Below are 20,711 nucleotides of genomic sequence, written 5' to 3' on the forward strand. Positions count from 1 at the left end.
AATTGTTTCATGTCTGTAACTATTTCCTCAGCTGTAAAATGATAATAATAGCAGCTGCCATACAAGCTTTTTGAGCCGGTCTTTCTCTGTGGCCTTAGTGTAAGTTGTTCTCTCTCCTCAGAAGGGCCCTCCTCTAGTTCTTTGAGACTTCTTGTCATTCATGTTTCAGCTTAAGTGTCACCTTCTCAGAGAGCCCCTCTGTATTGGGCAACATTTGTAGTTGTAAGCAACAAAAACCAACTCCAGCTGATTCTTGAAAGGATATTAGGGAAACTCACAAAGTATGGAAGGCCACAAAGCCAGGCTTGAGGAGTGGGCTGGGACAAGGGAAGCTGGGTAGCAGCCAGGAGCCGCAGCCAAAGTCACTTACAGAACCTGTCCAGGAGGTCTGTGCTGTCACTTACACAGCTTACACCGCTACCACCAGCGACTGGACCTTCAGGGCCACTATAGCCTCCCCTTGCCGCCAGCATGGACTCTGTTCCCTCGGATTCTTTAATAACAGATCCCAGTTAAGGTCTGGGGCTGATGTGTCAGGTTGGCTTAGCCAGGACCATAGGCATACCCTTTAGCGTCACGGGAGGCTCAGAAAGAGAACCTTAGTCTCCACCTTTCTTACTTCATAGTGGGAGGGCACTCTGCCTCCCACCAGACTCGTTAGATGGGGAATTCCCAAAATATAGGAAGGGGTTCAGATGCTGAGCAGCCAGAAAATTCCACAAATGTGCACTACATCTTCTTTAACCTCAGGTCTAAAAGTAGCCCATCAGTCACTCTCATATCAACTTGTTTTGTTTTTCATCATCACACTTTTCATTACTGGATATATTCTTATTTGTATTATTGTTTATTATCTATTCCCTCCTGCTAGAATGTAAGTACTGTGAGAGTCAGGAACTTGCCTGTTTTGTTCACTGCTATGCTATATTCCCTGGGCCTGGAATAGTTCCTGGCATGTAACAGAAGCTTCATGTGCTCATTTCTTGAATGGATAAATGAATGAATAAATGTAAAGCACTTAGCACAATTCCTGGTATGTAGTAAGTGCATAATAATATTTGCCAACTTACTATTTCTTAATAAAAATAAATTATTAATATTTATATTCCTTTTTTAAAAAAATTAAAGAAAAGATTTTGTACGTAATATTATTTCATTTGACCTTCCCAGCAGTCTTCCAAGGAAAAGGGTGTTGTGGGTAATGAATGAGGCTTTTTCTGGTGAAGTGTGCATGGCCCCTTCGGTGTTTGTTCTAATGCTTCCTGTGCCTGTGAGTCACAGGAATGAGTGCTTACCTGGAGAGGTTGAGAGCCTTGGTCAGGGCCACATTAAGTAGTCTTACTTAATACCTGATGTACTTGCTGACTTGGTGTTCTTTCCATTATAATTAGCCTCACCTCATATTCTTGGTAATTGTGGGGGAAATTGCTGGGTTTTGTTTTGGCTCTGATCGTTATATCACAAGCTAGAGCCGTAAACACAGTTGCAGGCCAGTGTTTACTTTATATTAATTTGTTCAAATTCACATTTTTAATTTGCTGGCCAGAGGCGCCTGGAAAAGGCATCGTGAAATTGTCATTGTTTTCAGTTGGCATCCCTAGATATTCTTCGTGCTCGCAGGTTTTGTGATCTTAAACAGTGCCAGTGACTTCCATATCCTTAGTAATGCTCACTGAGATGCAATGCTGGATGGCTTCCACATCTTCAGGAAAGGTTCTTGACCATTCAAGAGCTTTTGATCCCAAAATAGATTACGGGGGCATAAGCCCCAAAGAACTCCACATGGGAACATCTAATCAGGCAGCAAGTTTTTTCATTGCCCTACTGTGTGCCTTGCATTAAGGAAAAAACATGTCTGCAGTAACATAGTATTTATATAGTTTCCTTTTGTGGTTAGATGCCAAAGGAAAGAAAAAAGTCTGCTAACAGATCAGGTGGAGAAGGTGTGATTTCAGGAGAGTGTGCAAGAATCTTCAGGAGGCCAGCTGATGGAAAGCCAGGGCCAAGAGATTCCAGACATGGCCTCAGGAGGTCCTGCTGGCTTGGAGGGGTTGGCAGCGAGGCCTGGTGAGCCCTGAGAGCCATCATCACAGCACAAAAGGCCATCAAGGGGAAGAAAGACTAGACTTCCTGTGTGGCTCCAGAGGTGGAACCAGGACCAAAAGTAGAAATAACAGGAGGCAAAACTTGCTTTTAAAATCTAGTGATTTCGTGTTTTTCTCTAGTGTTTTGTTTTATTTTCCCCTTTTTCCGCCTCTCCCCCCCTTCTCCAGTTCAAGCCGTTGTTTCTCAGTCTAGTTGTGTAGGACACTGCTCCCTGGCCCATGCTGCTATTATGAGCCTTGCGCTCCTCCCCCATCTGAGGCAGTTGGTCACTGGTCCTCGGTTGGCTGTTCACAGAAGCTCATGGCAGCTCTTGCCGGCTGCCAGCAACTCACGCTGGACACTGGCCACTCACGCTGGACACCGGCCGCTCATGGCAGCACACGGTAGCCCACAGCAGCCCATGCCAAACTCCGGCTGTCTGCTCATAGCAGCCCAGCTCCAGGGAGACCCGTTGTTCACAATCTTACCTGTAGAGGGCACAGCTTACTGGCCCATGTGGGAATCGAACCAGCAACCTCAGTGTTAGGAGCCTGGCACTGCAACCACCTGAACCACTGGGCTGGCCCATCGAGTGTTTTATTTTTAATTGCAAAAATTAATGTACTTTTATAGAAAAAATGTGAAAACCTGAGAAAGTAGATGGAAAAATCAGTCATACTATTATACAAAAGTGGCTATTACTATTTTTAATATTTCCATTTTAAACATAACTGATAACATTGTTTATTGAAAGGACATCATATTAAATAAACATTTGATGTGATACAAGCATTTTTCCTTCAAAAGTAGCATTCCTAATTCTGCATAATGTCATATGGCTATACATTATGTAACCCTCCCTCTATCATTAGAAATTAGGTGGTTTTCATATTTTTGCTTTTACAAAATCTGCGATGAATACGCTTGGGTATGGAAGTTTTTTATTTCTTGTATTTTGTGTTTTCTTATGGTAAATTATCAGAAATTAGATTACTAGGATTTCTAGCTGTCAGAGTTGTAGAACAAGAATAGGTTGCGTCAAGAGGTCATGAAATTGAAAGCCTAACTATCGGGATATGGAAGAGGGATTTCTTACCGGATTGGATCTTTGTCATGGTCACCATTACATCTCCTGTCCACTCTTTGATTCTGTGATTCTGTTAGAGGGTTGCATGTTCTGTCTGTGATACTGATGTGGTTTTGGGGAGAGCCAAGCTGATGGTCAGGGACTTGAAGCATAATTAGAATTTTGCTGCAGATGCATACTCAGCAAGTGAAACGACATCTTTCTTGCTGTGTGCCTTGTTCTTGTTTTCAGGATATGCTTCTATCTTCATACTCATATCCAACCTCCCCATTTTCTGGTGAAGCATAAAGGACTCCTTCAGTGTTTGTTCCAATACTTCCTGTGGCAGTGAGTGAGTCATTGTCTCCTCCCGCCCCCACCCTCTTCACCATCCAGAGGTTCTTCAACACCGTAGAGCAGGGCCAGCCCACCATGTCATAAATCACAGGCAGTAGCCAGTTCACTGGGAAGCCCAGTGGGCTGTTTTAGGGGAAGAATCGGGTCTCCGAAGCCACCTTATTCCATCCCACAAGGTTTGATGATGTTTTCCCCCCCCAGGTAATTAAATGTGTGTCGTGTGGACCTGGGCTTGGCTGGAATGCTCAAGGGTCCTGACGATCCTTCTATAGCTTCCTGCTGTTGAATCCATTAAGAGAAGATGGCAAAAGTCAACATAACTAGAGACCTCATCTGTAGGCAGATCAAGGTAAGCAACCCAGACCTCTGAACCAGAGCGTGAAATCCTTTCTTCCCCACAGGTTCATTTTACACTGAAGAAACAGGTCTAGAGTCAGTGACTTGCCTAAAGTCACATAGCTAATTCGTGGCAGACTCCAGACTAGAATCAAAGTCTCTTGACTCCTGTATTCCTTTACCCAAAAACGTGCAATTCATGGCGATTCCTCTGTCCAAGTGATTGTACCTGGGCTGCAGAGATTACTGGCGGCTGGTGAAAGGGAGCCATCAATGTGTTATGTGTGTGCGTGCACATTTGTGGGGGGGGGGGGGGCGTGCAGCAGGAGTAGCTGTAGCTTGTTAGTGTTGCTCCAGCTGCTAAGTTGAACATATAACAGAACCTGGGAGAGTCGTAGTCCCAGTTCAGTTTAGATTCTCTTCTCTTCTTTGAGGATCTCCTGTACCAAAGCCTGCACTTGACCTCTGCAGGATATACGTAGAAGACACTCCAATACTGTGAGATGCGTGGATGATTGGTCAGTCAAGTTCATTTAACGAGGTAGCCCGGGCTTTGTCAGGGAAACCCTCAGTAAAGGAGTATAGGGGTTTAATGGAAGAGCTTCGACCAAGACAATACACGCTTCTCTAGTGAGAACCCTGAGCTGGGGTCAGTAGCTTAATCTCACCACTGCCCTAATTAACTACCTGTAAGACTTGAGTCATTTTACCTTCCTGTGTCTCCATTTTCTGTTAAATGATAACAATGTCTGTCAGCCTACAGGCTGATCTTGAGAATGAAATCCAAAAGAACATGAGAAAGTTCTCTGAAAAGGTTAAGTGCTAAAAAAAACTTTAATTAAAAATCTTTTAAAAATTAAGTGGCGTATGCAACCTCAGCTGTGGTCTCCACCAGAACAATTGAGTGTATGCCTCTATAATCTGTGTTCTGTATGTTTTTCTCTGCATCCCTGAATCTTTTTGGAACTTTGTCCATTTGTGGGGTTTTTTGTGATTTCATTAGACAGGACCATTTCCCAGAGGCACAGAATCATAGAGTTGGAGGAACTGTGCAAGTTATGTTTTTCCTTCATATATTCCGTACAGTATGGGTCCTAAATATCACGTCCACCCTCTCCAACCTAAAGGTGGAAACATTGCCTATTTGTTGTTTCCAATTTTATTCTTTCCTTTTTTTCAGTTTTGCTCTTTTTTTTTTTTTTTTGATAACCCGACAGACACAACTTAGTGCTTAAGTATATACTCTCCTATTCTCTAATCCCTGACCAAATATAGTACACTCCTGCAGGCCAATCTCTTATTATCTTTTTTGGCTCCTGTGGTGCCTGGCACAGTGCTGGATATATACCATAATAGGCACATAGTAAATCATGTTGAATTAAATCAATGAAACTATGCATTTGTTTCTGTCCCCCAGGAGCGGGGTGCCCTGAGTTTTGAACGGCGCTACCATGTCACTGACCCCTTTATCAGACGGCTGGGCCTGGAAGCAGAGCTGCAGGTAAGAAATCCAGTTTTCTGCCCTAGATGCAGGTGGCCAGCTCTCCATCCTCTGCCTACAGAGACTCCGCTTGGCATTTTTCAAGTCATAAACAAGTCTTTCTCTAGAAGTCATACCTAAAGGTTACATCTCCTTTCCAACAGTTTTATTAAGCAGGTAAATCTGAATCAAGATTAGTCATTGATATGGTCACACAGAAATTTTGGGGGTGTTATATTATTTGCTTTGTGCTTGGAAAAAGTCTATTGAATTGCATACCACTGTTTTTACTATTGGCCTGGGCAATAATGTCTTTCCTTTGTATAGGAATTTAGAGTTTACGACGCGTTTTCACACACGCACACATTCTTTCTCATTTTAGTTTCAAAGAAATGCTGTGGGAAGGTAGATAGGGAATAGGTATGACAAAAACCAAAGCAAAACAAAAACAAAAAACAGGTTTAGAAAGGCCAAGCACCTTGTCCAGTGTTGTCCTGTCCAATCCGTGGAGAGCTAGGCCTTCAGTCTGGAAGTCTGCTTTCTCACTGTATCTGACACATAGACACTCTGTAATGTTATTTCCATTTCGTTTTCTTCCTCAAATCATGTTTTGAGTCCAACTTTTAGCTGTCCTTTCCACTTAGCGTTATCTGCAGGTTGAGTAAGAATTCTCTTTGGTTCCTTCAGGTTAGTGTTTGTAAGTAATCGTGTAGGTCTCAGAAAAAGACTAGAAAGACATTTATTGAATGTTAACCGTGTTATCTCAACGTAGTGAGATTATAGATGATTGTTATTGCTTTCTTTTAATTATAAACTTTTATCCATTATAAAATATAACTACATTAATAATAATATGGAAAAGATAAGTCAAAATTACTTCTTAGTGCCACCTTCTAATACAATTACTATTAGCATTTTGTATGTTTCCTTTTATCTTCTGTGTATTTTTACATAATTGTAATCATACTTTACATTGAATTTTGTATCTTTTTTAAGTTAACATATAATAATTCTTTTCTCCATGTTACTAAGTAGCCTTCCTAATTTTTATTTAAAATTTTTTTCTGATTATAGAAGTAATAAATATCATAGTAGAAAATATGGAATAGACACAAAAATATAGAGAAGAAAACAAAATCACTTTTGATTCAACCATCTAGAGATAAATATTGTTAATACTTGATATACTACCTTTGGGTATTATGAAGCAGAATACTGGTTAAGAGATGGGCATTGGAACTTGGTAAATTTAGTTTCAAGACCTATCTTCTCCACAGATATATAGCTTTGTGCAAGTTAGTCTAGTTTCCTGATCAGTAAAAGAGAGCAATAACTGAGAATTGCTGCGATGATTAAGTGAGATTTGTGAGAAGCACTTAATGCAGTGCCTGGCTCATAGCAAGCTAATTCAATAAAATAGCAATCATGATTCTTAAATCTTCCAGGTTTTTTCCATGCTTATGTAAATTTTTTCCCTACAAAATGGGGCTCATACCATTTACATAGTTTGGTAAACCCTTTTATACTTTTATATCATGATTATTTTCCCATATCTCCAAAAAGTCTTTGAAAACATAATTTTTTGATACATTTTATTATTTATCCTTTACATTTTTGAATTTCCATGTTTTCTTCAGAACATAACTCAGAGTACATCCCTGTAGTACAGTTGGGCGGTGGAGCATGGAAGATTTTACCTCCAAGGGGACATTTGGCAATGTCCAGAAACAGTTTGGTTGTCAAAACTAGAAGGGTGCTATTGGCACATAGTGGGTAGAGGCTAGGGATGCTGCTAACCCTCCTACAATGCACAGGACCACAAAGAATGTGCCACACAGAAGTTTGCAGCCCCAAATGCCGATAGTGCCGAGGCTGAGAAACCCTGCTCTGGGGATGCTGAGTAGATGGTGATCCCTGGCCGTCTAGCTTCTCCTTTTAGGTGCGCCTTCACCCAACCCATATTATCTTTGCCATCTCTTCTTTGTTTGATAACTTTGTCCAGAATAGACTTGGAAGCTTTGATGACTACAAACCGGATCCCATGTATTGTTTTCCAAAGTCTGGAACTCAGAACCAATTACGTTAAGGTGAACCGTTTCGATTTGCACTTGCCTAAGGCCCACTTGCCCAGGACCTGTGGGAGCAGTGCACTGTATGAAGGAATGTACACAGGTTTAGGTGTTGGGGGAAAAAAAGACCTAGTTTAAATCCCAGTTTTGTCTCTTATGAGACTTAGAGAAGTGAGAGCAGATGGAAGGAAGAGTGAGATAAAAAATAGGTTTGGGAAACAGACATGTTAAGGTTGGAAGCCTGTTGGATAGCTTCGTGGAGATGTCGGGGAGGATGGTGCTAATCAGGAGAGAGCTCTGAACTATAGGGAGAAACTGGAGACTTCAGATGTCCATGGAGCCTTAGAGAATAGGGTCCAAGACCCACTTCTGAGGCACTCCCGCTTTCAGAAGTTGATTATAAGCTAAGGAGATTTTTAAAAAGGTAATCAAGAAAGAGTAGCCAGTGAAGTAGAAAGGAAACAAAACCAGGAGATTGTGAAGGCCAAGTAATGATAGTATTTCAAGAAAGGAGTGGTCAGTTGTACTCAGTGCTTCTGGGTAAGATGAGGACAAAACAATGACTGTGGTCTTGACTAGAGCAGTTTTATTGGAATGGTGGGAATAGATGCCAGGTTGGAGGGTTGAGGAGTGGATTGGAGGTAAAGAAACAGCAACTGCAAGTATAGACAACTCTCTTTTCTCTTTGTTTTTTTTAGGAGGGTGATGGAAATTAATTAATGAATTTATTTGTTTATTACAAACTTTTTCCCCAGATGAAAGGAAAGATAGGATGTAAGCGGTTAAAAAGAGTAAACTGTAAAAGTTCTCTTGTCCCTCCTCATCTACTCTTTACCTTTCTTTCTTCAGCTAACTAACTACCAGGGCACCTGACTTGCACAGATATATCAACGTTTTCTCTTATCCTTTGTCTTCTGGTTGGCTTTAACCAATGGGGAGTCACTTCAGGAGATTAGAGAAAGAATGACATCTTTTTTTATTCCCCTCGCTTCCTCCTTATAAAGTCTTTTTGCTTGTTTTTTGTTTGTTTTTTTCCCCAGCTTTATTGAGTTATGTAGACAACTCTTGAACAATTTTGTTTACAAAAGGAAGCATAGAAATGAGACAGTAGCTGGAGGTGTCTGTGGGATCAAAGGAGGGATTTGTAAGAATGGGAAGAAATGCTAGAGCATGTTTGTATGTTGACGAGAGAGAAAGGGATTGCTGATGTAGGAGAAGGACAGAATAACTGAAGGAGCCCACAGTCCTGGGGAAAGCTGGCTGAGATAAGATTCAGAGTTCAAGCAGCGCGCTTGGCCTTTGATGAAAGCAAAGACAGCTGTCATTGTTACAGGGTTCAGGAGGTCGGAGATCAGGAGAGAGGCATAGACTGGGATAAAACCTGGAGAGTCATTGAAATAGAGATAGTCTATAATAGCAGTTCTCAAAGTGTGGTCTGCAGATTCCTGGGGATTCCCATGACTTTTTCAAAGAAATCCATGGGGTCCAACTACTTTCGTAGTAATACTGAGGCATTATCTGAAAAAAAACAAAAACACAAAAATTAATTCATTAAAAAACTTGCCTCAAAAAAGTGGTGATTAAAACTACTGTCACCTTAACATGAATCAAGGCAAGTAGCATCAAACTGTCATTGAATTATTCACCCCATGCACATGAAATGACCTCCCCAAAACTAGTTTTACTTAAAATGACCTTGATGTGAAGCAGTAAAATTATTAATTTTATTAAATTTCAACCCTTAAGTACACATCTCTTTAATATTCTGTATTATGGGGTGGGAAGTACCCATAAAGTACTGCTGCTGCATGTTGAACTATGATGGTTGTCTTGAGGAAAAGTACTTGTGCAATTATTTGAGTTGCAAGCTCAACTAGCCACTTTTTTCATGAACACTGTCTGAAAGAATGACTGGCAATGAAAACTATGGTTATTCAAGTGTGGGTATTTGGCAGACAGTTTCATAAAAATTAATAAAATGAATTACCCCTTCAAGAAAAACAACTGACAGTATGTGTTGCTAAGGACAAAATTTGAACTTTTAAGTAAAAAAAAAAGAATATAGGAAAATGTGTATCTGCTACCATAAGCTTGATAGATTCTCAATAGTTAACAGACTTTCTTTGGTGTTATTAACAAATGTCAACAATTTTGTATAATGAACATTAACATTTGAAGATCTTCAAATTCAGTGAGTTGCTGTTTTGAAAAATGACCAATGTACGATGTAACAAAATCATACATGTAAAAGACCCATATATAATGCAAAATAGACCAATGCATTTTAGTGTAGCAAGGTAACAATAGTTCATTTATGTGGTTTCAGATTCTACATTGTAACTTTCAGAAACCATTATTTCTCCAAGGTTTAGTGTAGTATCAAAGAAAGATATCTACAATTACCTGAAAAGACTATTGAAATATTCTTTCCTATTTCAACTACTTATCTCTGTGAAGCTGGATTTTCTTTATATGCTTCAATCAAAATAATGCATTGCAACAGACTGAATACAAAAGTAGATATGAGAACCCAGTAGTCTTCCATTAAGCTAGACGTTAAAGAGGTTTACAAAAATGTTAAGCAATGCCACTCTTCTCATTAAATCCTTTTGTCTTGGAAAATGTAGTTACTTTTCCTTTAAAATGTGTTAACTTATCATTCTATTGGTATTTTAAATGAAATTAGTAATATGAAATATTTCAGTTTTAATTTCTAATATATCGATAGATATAGCCCATGTAAATAAAAGTTCTTTGGGGATCCTCAATAATTTTTACTAGTGTAAAGATATGTAGAGACTAAAAAGTTTGAGAGCCAGTGGTCTATAGAGCCATGAAATTAGATGACTGGATAATATTACTTAGAGAGACAGTAGGAGGAGAGAGAAGAGGGCCCAAGACCAAGAGCCAAGGTGTCTGAGCATTTAGAGATTACCTATTTCTTCTCTGCTTCTACCCACAGGAAACAGAAAGAATAGGCATAGAGGTGGGAGAACCTGAGGAGAACATGATATCATGGAAGCCAAGGAGGAGGGAAAGCTCAACTGTACTGATTTTTATAATCTTAACCCCCAAAAGGCTATCTTATTTTCCTCTTTTCTAGTTTGAGGGTGGAGGGGAGACCTCTTTGTGACCCCACACACACACAATATAGTAATGAAAATGCTGTTAGAAGCCATATGACCTTGGATAAGTCCTTTAACTTCTAGCTCTCATTTCTTCATCTGTAAAATTATACACATACATATATATACACATATATATGTATACATATATGTATATATATGTATGTGTATGTATAATTTTATATATATATATCCTGTTTGTCTCTTAGGATTTATGAAGAGGAATAAAAATGTTAATTTATGTAAATCACTTGGCATAGTGCCCAGCATATTGTAAAATTCATGGTATATAGCACTCAAATATTAGCTATTATTATTGTTATTTATAGAAAGCTTTTCAAGTTTCCTAAGATGCCAGTTCTCAGATGCTTATTTGATGGCAGCTAACTTTTAAAAACACTTTAGGGTCATTTCCTTCCCTTGTTTTATTTCCTACCCATTGTCACATAACCCCATATTGGTTAACAACAGTTGATTTTTGGCATTAAGAAGAGGTAACTAATGAGGGTTGGAGGTATCATAAAAAAAGTAAAGTCAACAGTAAAAGCTCCTACCTGTTTGTGGTTATTGAGTATAATGTTTTCTTCTTTATTATCTGGGGGAAACGTTTTTCCTGGATTTCCTAATTTACTACTTTGTGTGATTTTGAAAAATGCAAAAGGAAACTGAGAACTTATAGGACGGAGTGCTAAACTTTTAGTAGATGCTCACTAAAAACCTGTTGGCTTGATTGGCTTTTTTTATTTTCTGTATTAGAGTTAGCTTTCTTAACCTTACTCAACCATACTATTTTTCTACCTTCCATCTTAATAATCTGGCCTGATTTTTACTTTTTGACTCCTACTATCCATTTTGAGTTACTTTAAATTTCAGAGCTTAGCCAGTCTGGTATCATGTTACCTTTTCTGCATATTGGTAGAATTTGTACTCACAGAGATGCCTATTTAAAAAGCATCCAAATTAATTAGGATAACTTTATTTTTTATCTATTCTTTCCATTGTTTTCATCCTACAGTTCCCCAACCTTCTGAAAAATCTACTTTTCTGAGCTAATGCTCTTTAATTTTCATATTTCTTTCCTGATAGTTGCTGTCTTCCTGTTTTCTATGACCAGTTTGCATACACTTTTAGGTCTTTAATTATTTTGTCCCTAGTTCTTTCTTCGTAAGGAAGATCTGAATCAAGAAATATATCAATCCCATTGCATTCTTCCCTTTTTTATATTAAGAAATTGTCCTTGGCACTCTCAAATCTTGGTACTTTAGGTTTTTAAACTAAATCATGATCTGAAACCACTCAGAATAAAAAAAACTCCACTCGCATCTCTTCTTTGACTGGAGGTTTGGATGAGTGACATGAATGATATCTCTTAAACATTTTTTTATTTAACCTAGCATATGCCTGTTAGGCCCTTTCCTTTTTTATTATTTTTGATTAGGTAAACATTGATGTGGTTCTAATTTTGAAAGCTTGACAGATCGTCGTCTCCTTCCCACTCTTTTTCCCAGCCACCTACGCATAACTTACCTCCCTAGAATCAACTAATCAGCTTTAATATCCTTCCAGAGAAATGTTATGCATAAAATTCTCACCTTTTCTCACAAATGTTAGCTTAACATATTTACTGGTTTGTACCTTACTTTTTGGATTTAGAAATACGCTTTTTTGATTTTACCATATCAGTACATAAATATATTTCTAATTTCTAATTTTTTCATGGCTTCAGAGTATTCTGTTGTGTGAATGTACCATAATTTATTTAAACTGCCTCAATGATGGACATGTAGATTATTTACAATCTTTTCTATGTATGACATTATCATTTGCAACATCATTTGGCACATGTGGGTGTGTAAATGTAAGATAAATACCTATGAGTGGAATTAGTAGGTCACAGGGTATATGTATCTGAAATTTTGATAATTAGTACCAAAATGCCTTTCATAGAGTTTGTACCAATTTATACCCCATCACACTCCTTCACTCTTATTTCAAACATAATGCTCAGCAACTTTTGTTCTTTCCCTAATCCCAGTCTCTTCTCCCTCATGATTCTGAGCAATTTCACAAATGAATGAAACATGATGGGCTGGAGAGATCTTAGTTCGGCTTCCTAAAAGAAACGTAGTCTAGGTTGATAAATGAACGATGGATGGAAGGAACTAGCTAGATATGTTGGGGGCGGGGGCGGTATACAGAGAGAAGTTGTAGGCTGGGGGAACAGCATATGAGTGATGCAAGAGAAAATAGAGGCACTCAGTTCAAGAAAACACAGAACACAAGTGGAAGAAAGATGACAGATGAGGTTGATGAGGTTAGTGTGGGTAGGATGTTCATAATAAAGGACATTGTGAGCTACGAGTCTGTTGAAGACTGTGGACTTTATTATCCTTAAGGGCAGTGGAGAGCCATTGAATGGTTTTTACCAGGGAGCAATATAATCAGAGTTAAGCTTTTTAAAAAAAATTAATCTCAAGAATTGGCGGGTTAGCTCAGTTGGTTAGAGTGCAGTGCTCTTAACAATAAGGTTGCTGATTTGATCCCCACATGGGCCACTGTGAGCTGTGCCCTCCACAACTAGATTGAAACAACTACTTGACTTGGAGCTGATGGGTCCTGGAAAAACACATTTAAATAATTTTTTTAAAAAGTTGAAAAAAAAATTAGGCCTGGCCCGGTGACTCAGGTGTTTGGAGCACCGTGCACCTAATGCCGAGGTCGCTGGTTTGATTGCCACGTGGGCCAGTGAGTTGCGCCCTCTACAGCTAAGATTGTGAACAGCGGCTCTCCCTGGAGCTGGGCTGCGGTGAGCAGCTGGAGGTCACGGTGAGCTGCCTTGGGCTGATGTGCTGCTGTGCTGCTGTGGGCTACCATGTGCTACCAGGAGCTGCCGGCGGCCAGCATGAGCGGCTGGCAGCCGGCGAGAGCTGCCTTGAGCTGCTGTGAGCAGCCGACCAACAACCGGCAACCGACTGCCTCAGCGGGGGAAGCGCAAGGCTCATAATACCAGCATGGGCCGGGGAGCTGCGTCCTACACAACTAGACTGAGAAACAACGGCTTGAACCGGACGGAGCTGGGAGAGGCGGAAGAAGGGGGGGGGGGGAATTTAATCTTGGCTTCAAAATGAAGACTGCTGAGGTTTCAACTGGGACAACCAGACCAGTTAAGAGGCTATGACAGTGATTTCGGAAGAAGTGATGGGTTGCCTGAACTAAAAAACAACAACAAAAAACAAGTAATTTGGATGGAGAGAAGTCAGTATTTTGAAAGAATTTAAGAGGTAGAATTAATAGAATTCTTAGTGACTGTGGAAAGTTAGGAAAAGAGAATAGTCAAGTATGAAGGTCAAATTTCTGGGCTCGAGTGGCAGGGTAAATGGTAGTATCGTTCACTGAGTTAGGGAGCACTGCAGAAGGACTAGGGTTAAGGGGGAACATGATGAGCGTGATTATGGCTGTTCTGGAGCTGTAGGCGTTGTGTTGTCTGGCGCTTTCTGGATAGACAGTTCGAATATTTGGGTCTGAGCTTAGGATAGAGGTACACATTGGAGACGTCGATTTGGGAGCAGTGAGTAGCGTGTAGATTGGAACAGTAAAAGTGTGTTGTGATTACCTTTGGGAAGTGTGTAGAGTGAGTGGGGGAAAGCCTAGGATAGAGAAATAAAGAAGACCAACATAAGGGCTGGATGGACAAAGAAGAGTATGCAAAGGGTGTCACGAAAGCAACTAGAGGAATAGGAAGGAAAACAGCAGGTAATGTTACAGAACCCAGATGAAGAAAGTTTCATTGAGGAGGAAGTGCTCAGCACTAACAAATACTGTTGGGGCAAAGTAAGATAAGGACTAAGAAGTATCCATTGATTTAGGGCAAGGGAGTGACAACAGTAACCTTAGCAAGAGGTTACTTTTGTGCTGTGGGTTGAGGAATTACAGTCATAGGCCACATAATGATGTTTCAGTCAACGACAGACTGCATGTACAACGGTGGTATACCACGTAGCCTAGGCTGTACCATCTAGGTTTGTGTAAGCACACTCTATGACATTGCACAACAAAAATCACCTACTGACATATTTCTCGGAATGTGTCCCCATCATTAAGCAGCGCATGACTGTATTGGGAAGTGAGGAACGGAAAATATCAAGTACAGGCTTCTCTTTTAGTCTGGCTACAAAGGGAAAGAGAAATGGAAGGCTATAGCTAGATATGGACTTGGCATTCAAGGAAGGACTTTCTTAGATTAGAGAAATTTGAGCATGTTTAATCCCAAGAGGAAAAAAATCAGTAGAGAAAAAGGAAAGCTGAAGATACAGGAAAGCTAGAAGATTATCTGGGGTTGGGGTTTTGTCAGATGAATGTTGCAAGAGAATGGTTGTCGTAATGAATCGTGGATCGTTGGGGGGGATAGGGAAGGAAGTAAAGACATGAAGTAGCATGTAAGGAGAGAATAGACAGGTTGAATGGACTTGACTTGTTGAGGATGAAGAATCATTGAGGCATGATGAACATATATATGTATATATATGTTCTCTTTTTTCACTTACCAGTATATCTTGGAAATCACTCATATCAGTTCATAGAGTTATTTTTCACTGTGTAGTACTTTATTATGTAGATGAATAAAGATGTGTTCAATGAATTTCCCATGTATGGGCTCTCAGAGTTTTTTCTAATAGTTCGTAATTACAACAGTACCATAATGAATGACCTTGTGCATATGTATTTTAGTATTGCTGGAGATGTATCTTCTAGGGTAAAAATCTAGAAGCGGGAGTGCTGGCCAAGGGTAAATGTACGTGTGGTTTTGTTAGATATTGTCAAATTTCCCTTCATGGGAGTTGTACCATTTTACCTTCACAGTAGCAATGCATGAGCGTGAGAGTGCCTGTTTCTCCACAACTCTACAACAGACTGTGTGGTTAAGCTTTTGACTTTGTTACCATTCTGACTGATGAAAAATGGTATCTGAACATTGTTTCTTTTTAATTGGGGAATATTGGGGAACAGTGTGTTTTTCCAGGGCCCATCAGTTCCAAGTCATTGACCTTCAATCTAGTTGTGGAGGGCGCAGCTCAGCTCCAAGTCCAGTCGCCATTTTCAGTCTTTAGTTGCAGGGGGCACTGCCCACCCTCCCATGAGGGAATTGAACCAGCAACCCTGTTGTTAAGGGCTCGCGCTCTAACTGAGCCATGCAGCCGCTTCTCTCAACATAGTTTTAAGTTACATTTTGCTTATGAGTGAAATTGAATATCTTTTCCTTATGTTTAAGGGCTATTTTAATATAATTTTGCCAATTTTGGTGTAACAAAGAAGGGAATAAATTTATATATGTACCTGCATATTTTTGCAAACACAGATACAGAATGGATAAGCCGAAACTAATGAAGCTGGTCACGTCTAGGGGGCTGGAAGGTGGAGGAAGGGGAGTAACCCTTCTCTGGACCTTTTTGTAGAGTTTTTGCTTTTAAAACCATGTTGAGGTTTTGCACATTCAAAAAGTAAAATGAAATCAACAAAGATAGAGAGGGATGCCAATTAACCCAAGTAATTTTTTAACATAATACTTTGACTATATGTATTGTCTTCGACCATATATATTTTAAAGATAAAATAAACTTTAAGAAAATCTTGATTGAACTCTGGTTAGTAGATTTGTCATTTGTGGTGGTATTGCTCTAGCAATTTCATAACTATTTGGTGTGTATTATAAAATTGAGCAAAAGAGTAATTATATCAGTGTTGTTGGGATAAATATATCAATAGTAATATATAATAAATATAATACTTATAATATTGATATAATAGCTATATCAGTGTTGTTCCCTGCTCACTGTGGAAGAACAGAAATTCAAATACGGAATAGGGAAAGGCAAAGAAGAACTCTGAGGTATTGGATTGGAATTAGCACTATCAGTATGAATTCATGGTTTTAAAAAATACATAAATATTAATGTTTATATATTATTTCCAGCTCTGTTTTCTGAAAAGTTTCAGAGCAATGATACCTCCATAGCTATGATTTACTGGTTTCTAAATACCACTCCCCACTAAAAAGAACCAGGGGTGTGTGGAGAAGTAACTGGTTCCAGGTCTGGGACAGGAGTGTACAAGATGAGCCTACAACATCCTGTGGCAGAAGATAAACAAAAAGTAAAGAAATAATACAGAAGATGATAGGAATATATCATAAGGACACAGGAGCCAGCTCGAAGGGCATACTACTGGCCAAATCCACGACAATTTGAGCATTAGGATGAATAATGACAGTAATGAATTAAAACCTACTAAATAAAAAATATCTGAGATTGCATTAATAGGAGATAAGGGGAGGGAGAAAAGAAAGGGGGGGGGGCGGAGAGGAAAAAAAATACTTCATTTTAGTAGATTGCCAGTCACTAAAAATGAAAAAATGATAGAGCTAGAAAAATCAACGTTTTGTAACCATTATACCACACTATACCAATAATTGATGCAGGCAAGAATAATCAATGAGTGATTAAAACCACTGGGTGGAAGTTTGATAAAGGATAGGATATTTGCACAGATAACTAAGGGAGAAATAGTAACATTATAGTGGAGAAACCTGGTGATACCACCTTAACCAAGACAAATAAACATCATATGCCACCTGATAATGTGCACCGAGGAGGACACATGATCACTTAGGTAGGTAGTATTTCTGTCACAATACCTCACCTAACACTAATCACGAGGAAATAGTCAGACAAATCCAAACCAAGAAACATTTCTCCAGAACAGCTGATACATTCTTCAAAAATGTCAATGTCATAAAAAACACAGAGGGTTAAGGAACTGTTCCAGATTAAAGGAGACTAAAAAGAAAATGACAACTAAATGCACTGAGTGGTCCTGGATTGGATCCAAGATCAGGAAGATCAAAGGGATATTATTGGGACAGTTGGTGAAATTTGAATATGGACTATATATTAAAATAGTATTGTATCAGTGTCAGAGTTTCTGATTTTAATAAATGCATTCTGGTTAAATAAAAGAATGACCTTGTTCTTAGAAATATATGAAGTAGTTAAGTATGTTCAGGGTCCTGAAGTCTGCAACTTACTCTCAAATGGTTCAGGAAAAAAATTGTGTGTGTGTGTGTGTGTGTGTGTGTGTAGAGAGAAAGAGAAGGAGAGGGAGGAAGAGAAAGAAAGCAAATGTGGTAATGTTAACTATTAATGAATTAGGGGAAAGATATACTGGGGGTGCTCAAAAAACGTATACACATGACTTGTATTCATCTTTTGTTATCGGTATATATTGAGTATTACAGTTTTAATACAGTTTTTTTCCTTTCTTAAAATGTGTATACTTTTCTTGGCACCCTCTGTATATGGGTGTTTTTGTAGCATTTTGTATGTTTGAAATTAGTTCAACATAGAAAGTTACAAATGTCCATTAAGAAAATGAGAACTGTGCTCAATTCGGCAGCACATATACTAAAAAAGAAAATGAGAACTGTTGTAGCGACAGCAACTGCAAGAGCCAGAGGGAGGTCAAGATTAGAGGATTTAAATTTAATATTTATTAGGATTAATTCTAAGATGTTCTGGTATATAGACCAAACCTCTTCTCTATATTCCTTGGACATCGTTGCTGAGTGTTCCGTATCCCCCTTTCGTTATATGCACTAGCTCGTCTCCTCTCAGTGAGTTTTATTGTCATAACTGAACAAGAGCCAAATGTCCTGGGATTCCAGTTTGTGGCTTACAGTCCTAACTTTTGGGGGTGGGGGGCACTTGCTTTCATTTTTGGTTGCATCACCAGGATTTTCCAAGTCTGCCTTAAAGTCCTGATCACACTTTGATCCGTTTTACTTCTTTCACTTGTGGGATTTCTTGGCACAGTATTGGACACATGGGAGAGAGAGAGAGAGAGGAAAAGAACCTGACTTTGCAAATAAGAAGAGTAAAACCGAGCATTTCTAAGGTCATATAGTGGTAAAAATAAGATTAACAAGATTTGTATTAGACCTGTCTGGATCCATAGTTCATATTCTTTCCTCCTCAGCCATGTGTTTACTGTTTTAAAGGACTTAGCATGTATTCTTGTCTTGGTGGATTTATTCTCTTGCCTTATTGGTTTTCTTAATATTTTCCTTAAACAAGTAGCAAGCATTATATATCTCACCTTCACAATCTGGCTTGATGCTTTTTGTTTCTTGTTTAAGTTGAACATAAATTCACTGGAAACAAGTCAGATCAAACTAGATTGGTTTTCTTTTTTAATATAGTTTATAGACCAGGGCAGTCTCGTAGTGTAACCTGATTCTAACAGGTATAGGATAACCTAATTCCAACAAAGACTTGTCAAGAGTTTTTTTTGCAATATCAGTTTAGAGAAGTAAATTAGATACCAAGTCACCCTCAAAGAAAAAGATGGAGGGGCGATCTGACTTTGTGAGAGATTTTAAGGACTAGCCTTTAGATTAGCAAATTATGGCTGTTTGTTGGGGTTTTTTTTTTAAGTTTATTTTTTATTTTAAGTGTACAATTCAGTAGATTTTAGTATATTCACAAAGTTGTGCAGCCATCACCACTATCTAATTCCAGACATTTTCATCACCACAAAAAGAAATCCTTTTATCCATATTAGCAGTTACTCCCTCCCTATCCCTTAGCAACCACTAATTTTTTTGTCTCTGTGGATATTGCTCTTCTGGACATCGCATATAAATGGAATCATACAATATATGGCTTTTTTGTATCTGGCTTCATTTACTTGGCATGAAGGTTTCAAGATTCATCCATGATGTAGCATGAATCAGTACTTTGTTCTTTTTTATGGCCAAGTACCGTTACATTATATGGATATACCACATTTTATTTATCCGCTCATCAGTTGGTAGACATTTTGGTTATTACCACTTTTTGGCTATTGTGAATAATGCTGCTATCAGCATTTGTGTACGGGTATTTATTTATTTATTTATTTCCTCTCTGGAAATATTTATGCTTTACATTTTATTATAATTTGCATTTTTCTAAGATTGCTAAAATCATAACATGTATTTGTATCTAACATATAAAGAATACCAGATTTTCATGCACTCCACACATTTTCTCATTGAAGTCTACCAATTCCAATGGCTTAGAGGATTAGAGAGGTTAAGTAACTAGCACATAATTACACAGCTGTTTGAAATTGTAATCCAATCCATATTTTCACAGTTCTCAGAAAAAAAAAATATGTCAGGATTCCCTTGGAAATGACAACTTGAATATGAGGACTAAAGTCCTGTAGAGTTGCCCCTTTTTCAGTGGGAACAAGGTTCAACCTCATAGTTTTATGTGGTTTGTTATATCATTTATCATTCAGGGTTCACCTAGAGAAGCCAAATCAATAGGATGTGTATGTGCGTGTGTGTATATATATATATATATACACACACGCACACACATATATGCATATACATGTATATATATACACACACATGCGTTTTATATACATATCACATATATGCATAATATACGTTTATGTATATATGTATACCTATATACATATATCTACATACATATATAGAGAGATATCTTTTTTTTTTAGTTTCAGGTGTACAAAACAATGTAATAGACATTTATCATTTATATCCCTCGTTTACAGGTTTTTATATGAACATGTATTTTCAGTTCTCTTAGTGTATACCTAAGAATGGAATTGCTGGGTCATATGGTAACTCTCCGTTTAATTTTTTGAGGAACCGCCAAACTGTTTTTCAATTTGGCATTCCCACTAGAAATGTATGAGCGACTCAATTTCTCCATATCCTCCCCAATAATTATTATCTATCTTTTTTTTTTTTTTAAGATTTTTTTTTTTTAATTGGGGAAGGGAACAGGACTTTACTGGGGAACACTGTGTACTTCCAGGACTTTTTTCCAAGCAAGTTGTTATCCTTTCAATCTTAGTTGTGGAGGGCGCAGCTCAGCTCCAGGTCCAGTTGCCATTGCTAGTTGCAGGGGGCGCAGCCCACCATCCCTTGCGGGAGTCAAACTGGCAACCTTGTGGTTGAGAGGATGCGCTCCAACCAACTGAGCCATCCAGGAGCTCAGCGGCAGCTCAGCTCAAGGTGCCGTGTTCAATCTTAGTTGCAGGGGGCACTGCCCACCATCCTTTGCGGGACTCAAGGAATTGAACTGGCAACCTTGTGGTTGAGAGCCCACTGGCCCATGTGGGAA

The 20,711-nt window shown here is 38.8% G+C and overlaps 1 protein-coding gene across 12 annotated transcripts in view; it reads left to right on the forward strand.

Moving 5' to 3' along the window:
- The window catches only part of WDTC1 (WD and tetratricopeptide repeats 1), a 62,310-nt gene that overhangs the window by 11,870 nt on the left and 29,729 nt on the right, over nt 1-20,711 (forward strand). For all 12 annotated transcript variants that reach the window (XR_016018584.1, XR_016018585.1, XM_088790680.1 and 9 more), the window contains 2 exons: nt 3,710-3,857; nt 5,262-5,345. Coding sequence is in view for 10 of the 12 variants with exons in the window: in XM_088790680.1 (XP_088646806.1) it covers nt 3,810-3,857; nt 5,262-5,345 (132 nt within the window). In the remaining 2 variants the exon portion in view is untranslated. The remainder of the gene's footprint in view (nt 1-3,709; nt 3,858-5,261; nt 5,346-20,711) is intronic.

The sequence above is a fragment of the Rhinolophus sinicus genome, chromosome 14 (assembly GCF_057876585.1).
Source record: "Rhinolophus sinicus isolate RSI-liver-muscle chromosome 14, RSI-T2T, whole genome shotgun sequence".
NCBI lineage: Eukaryota > Metazoa > Chordata > Mammalia > Chiroptera > Rhinolophidae > Rhinolophus > Rhinolophus sinicus.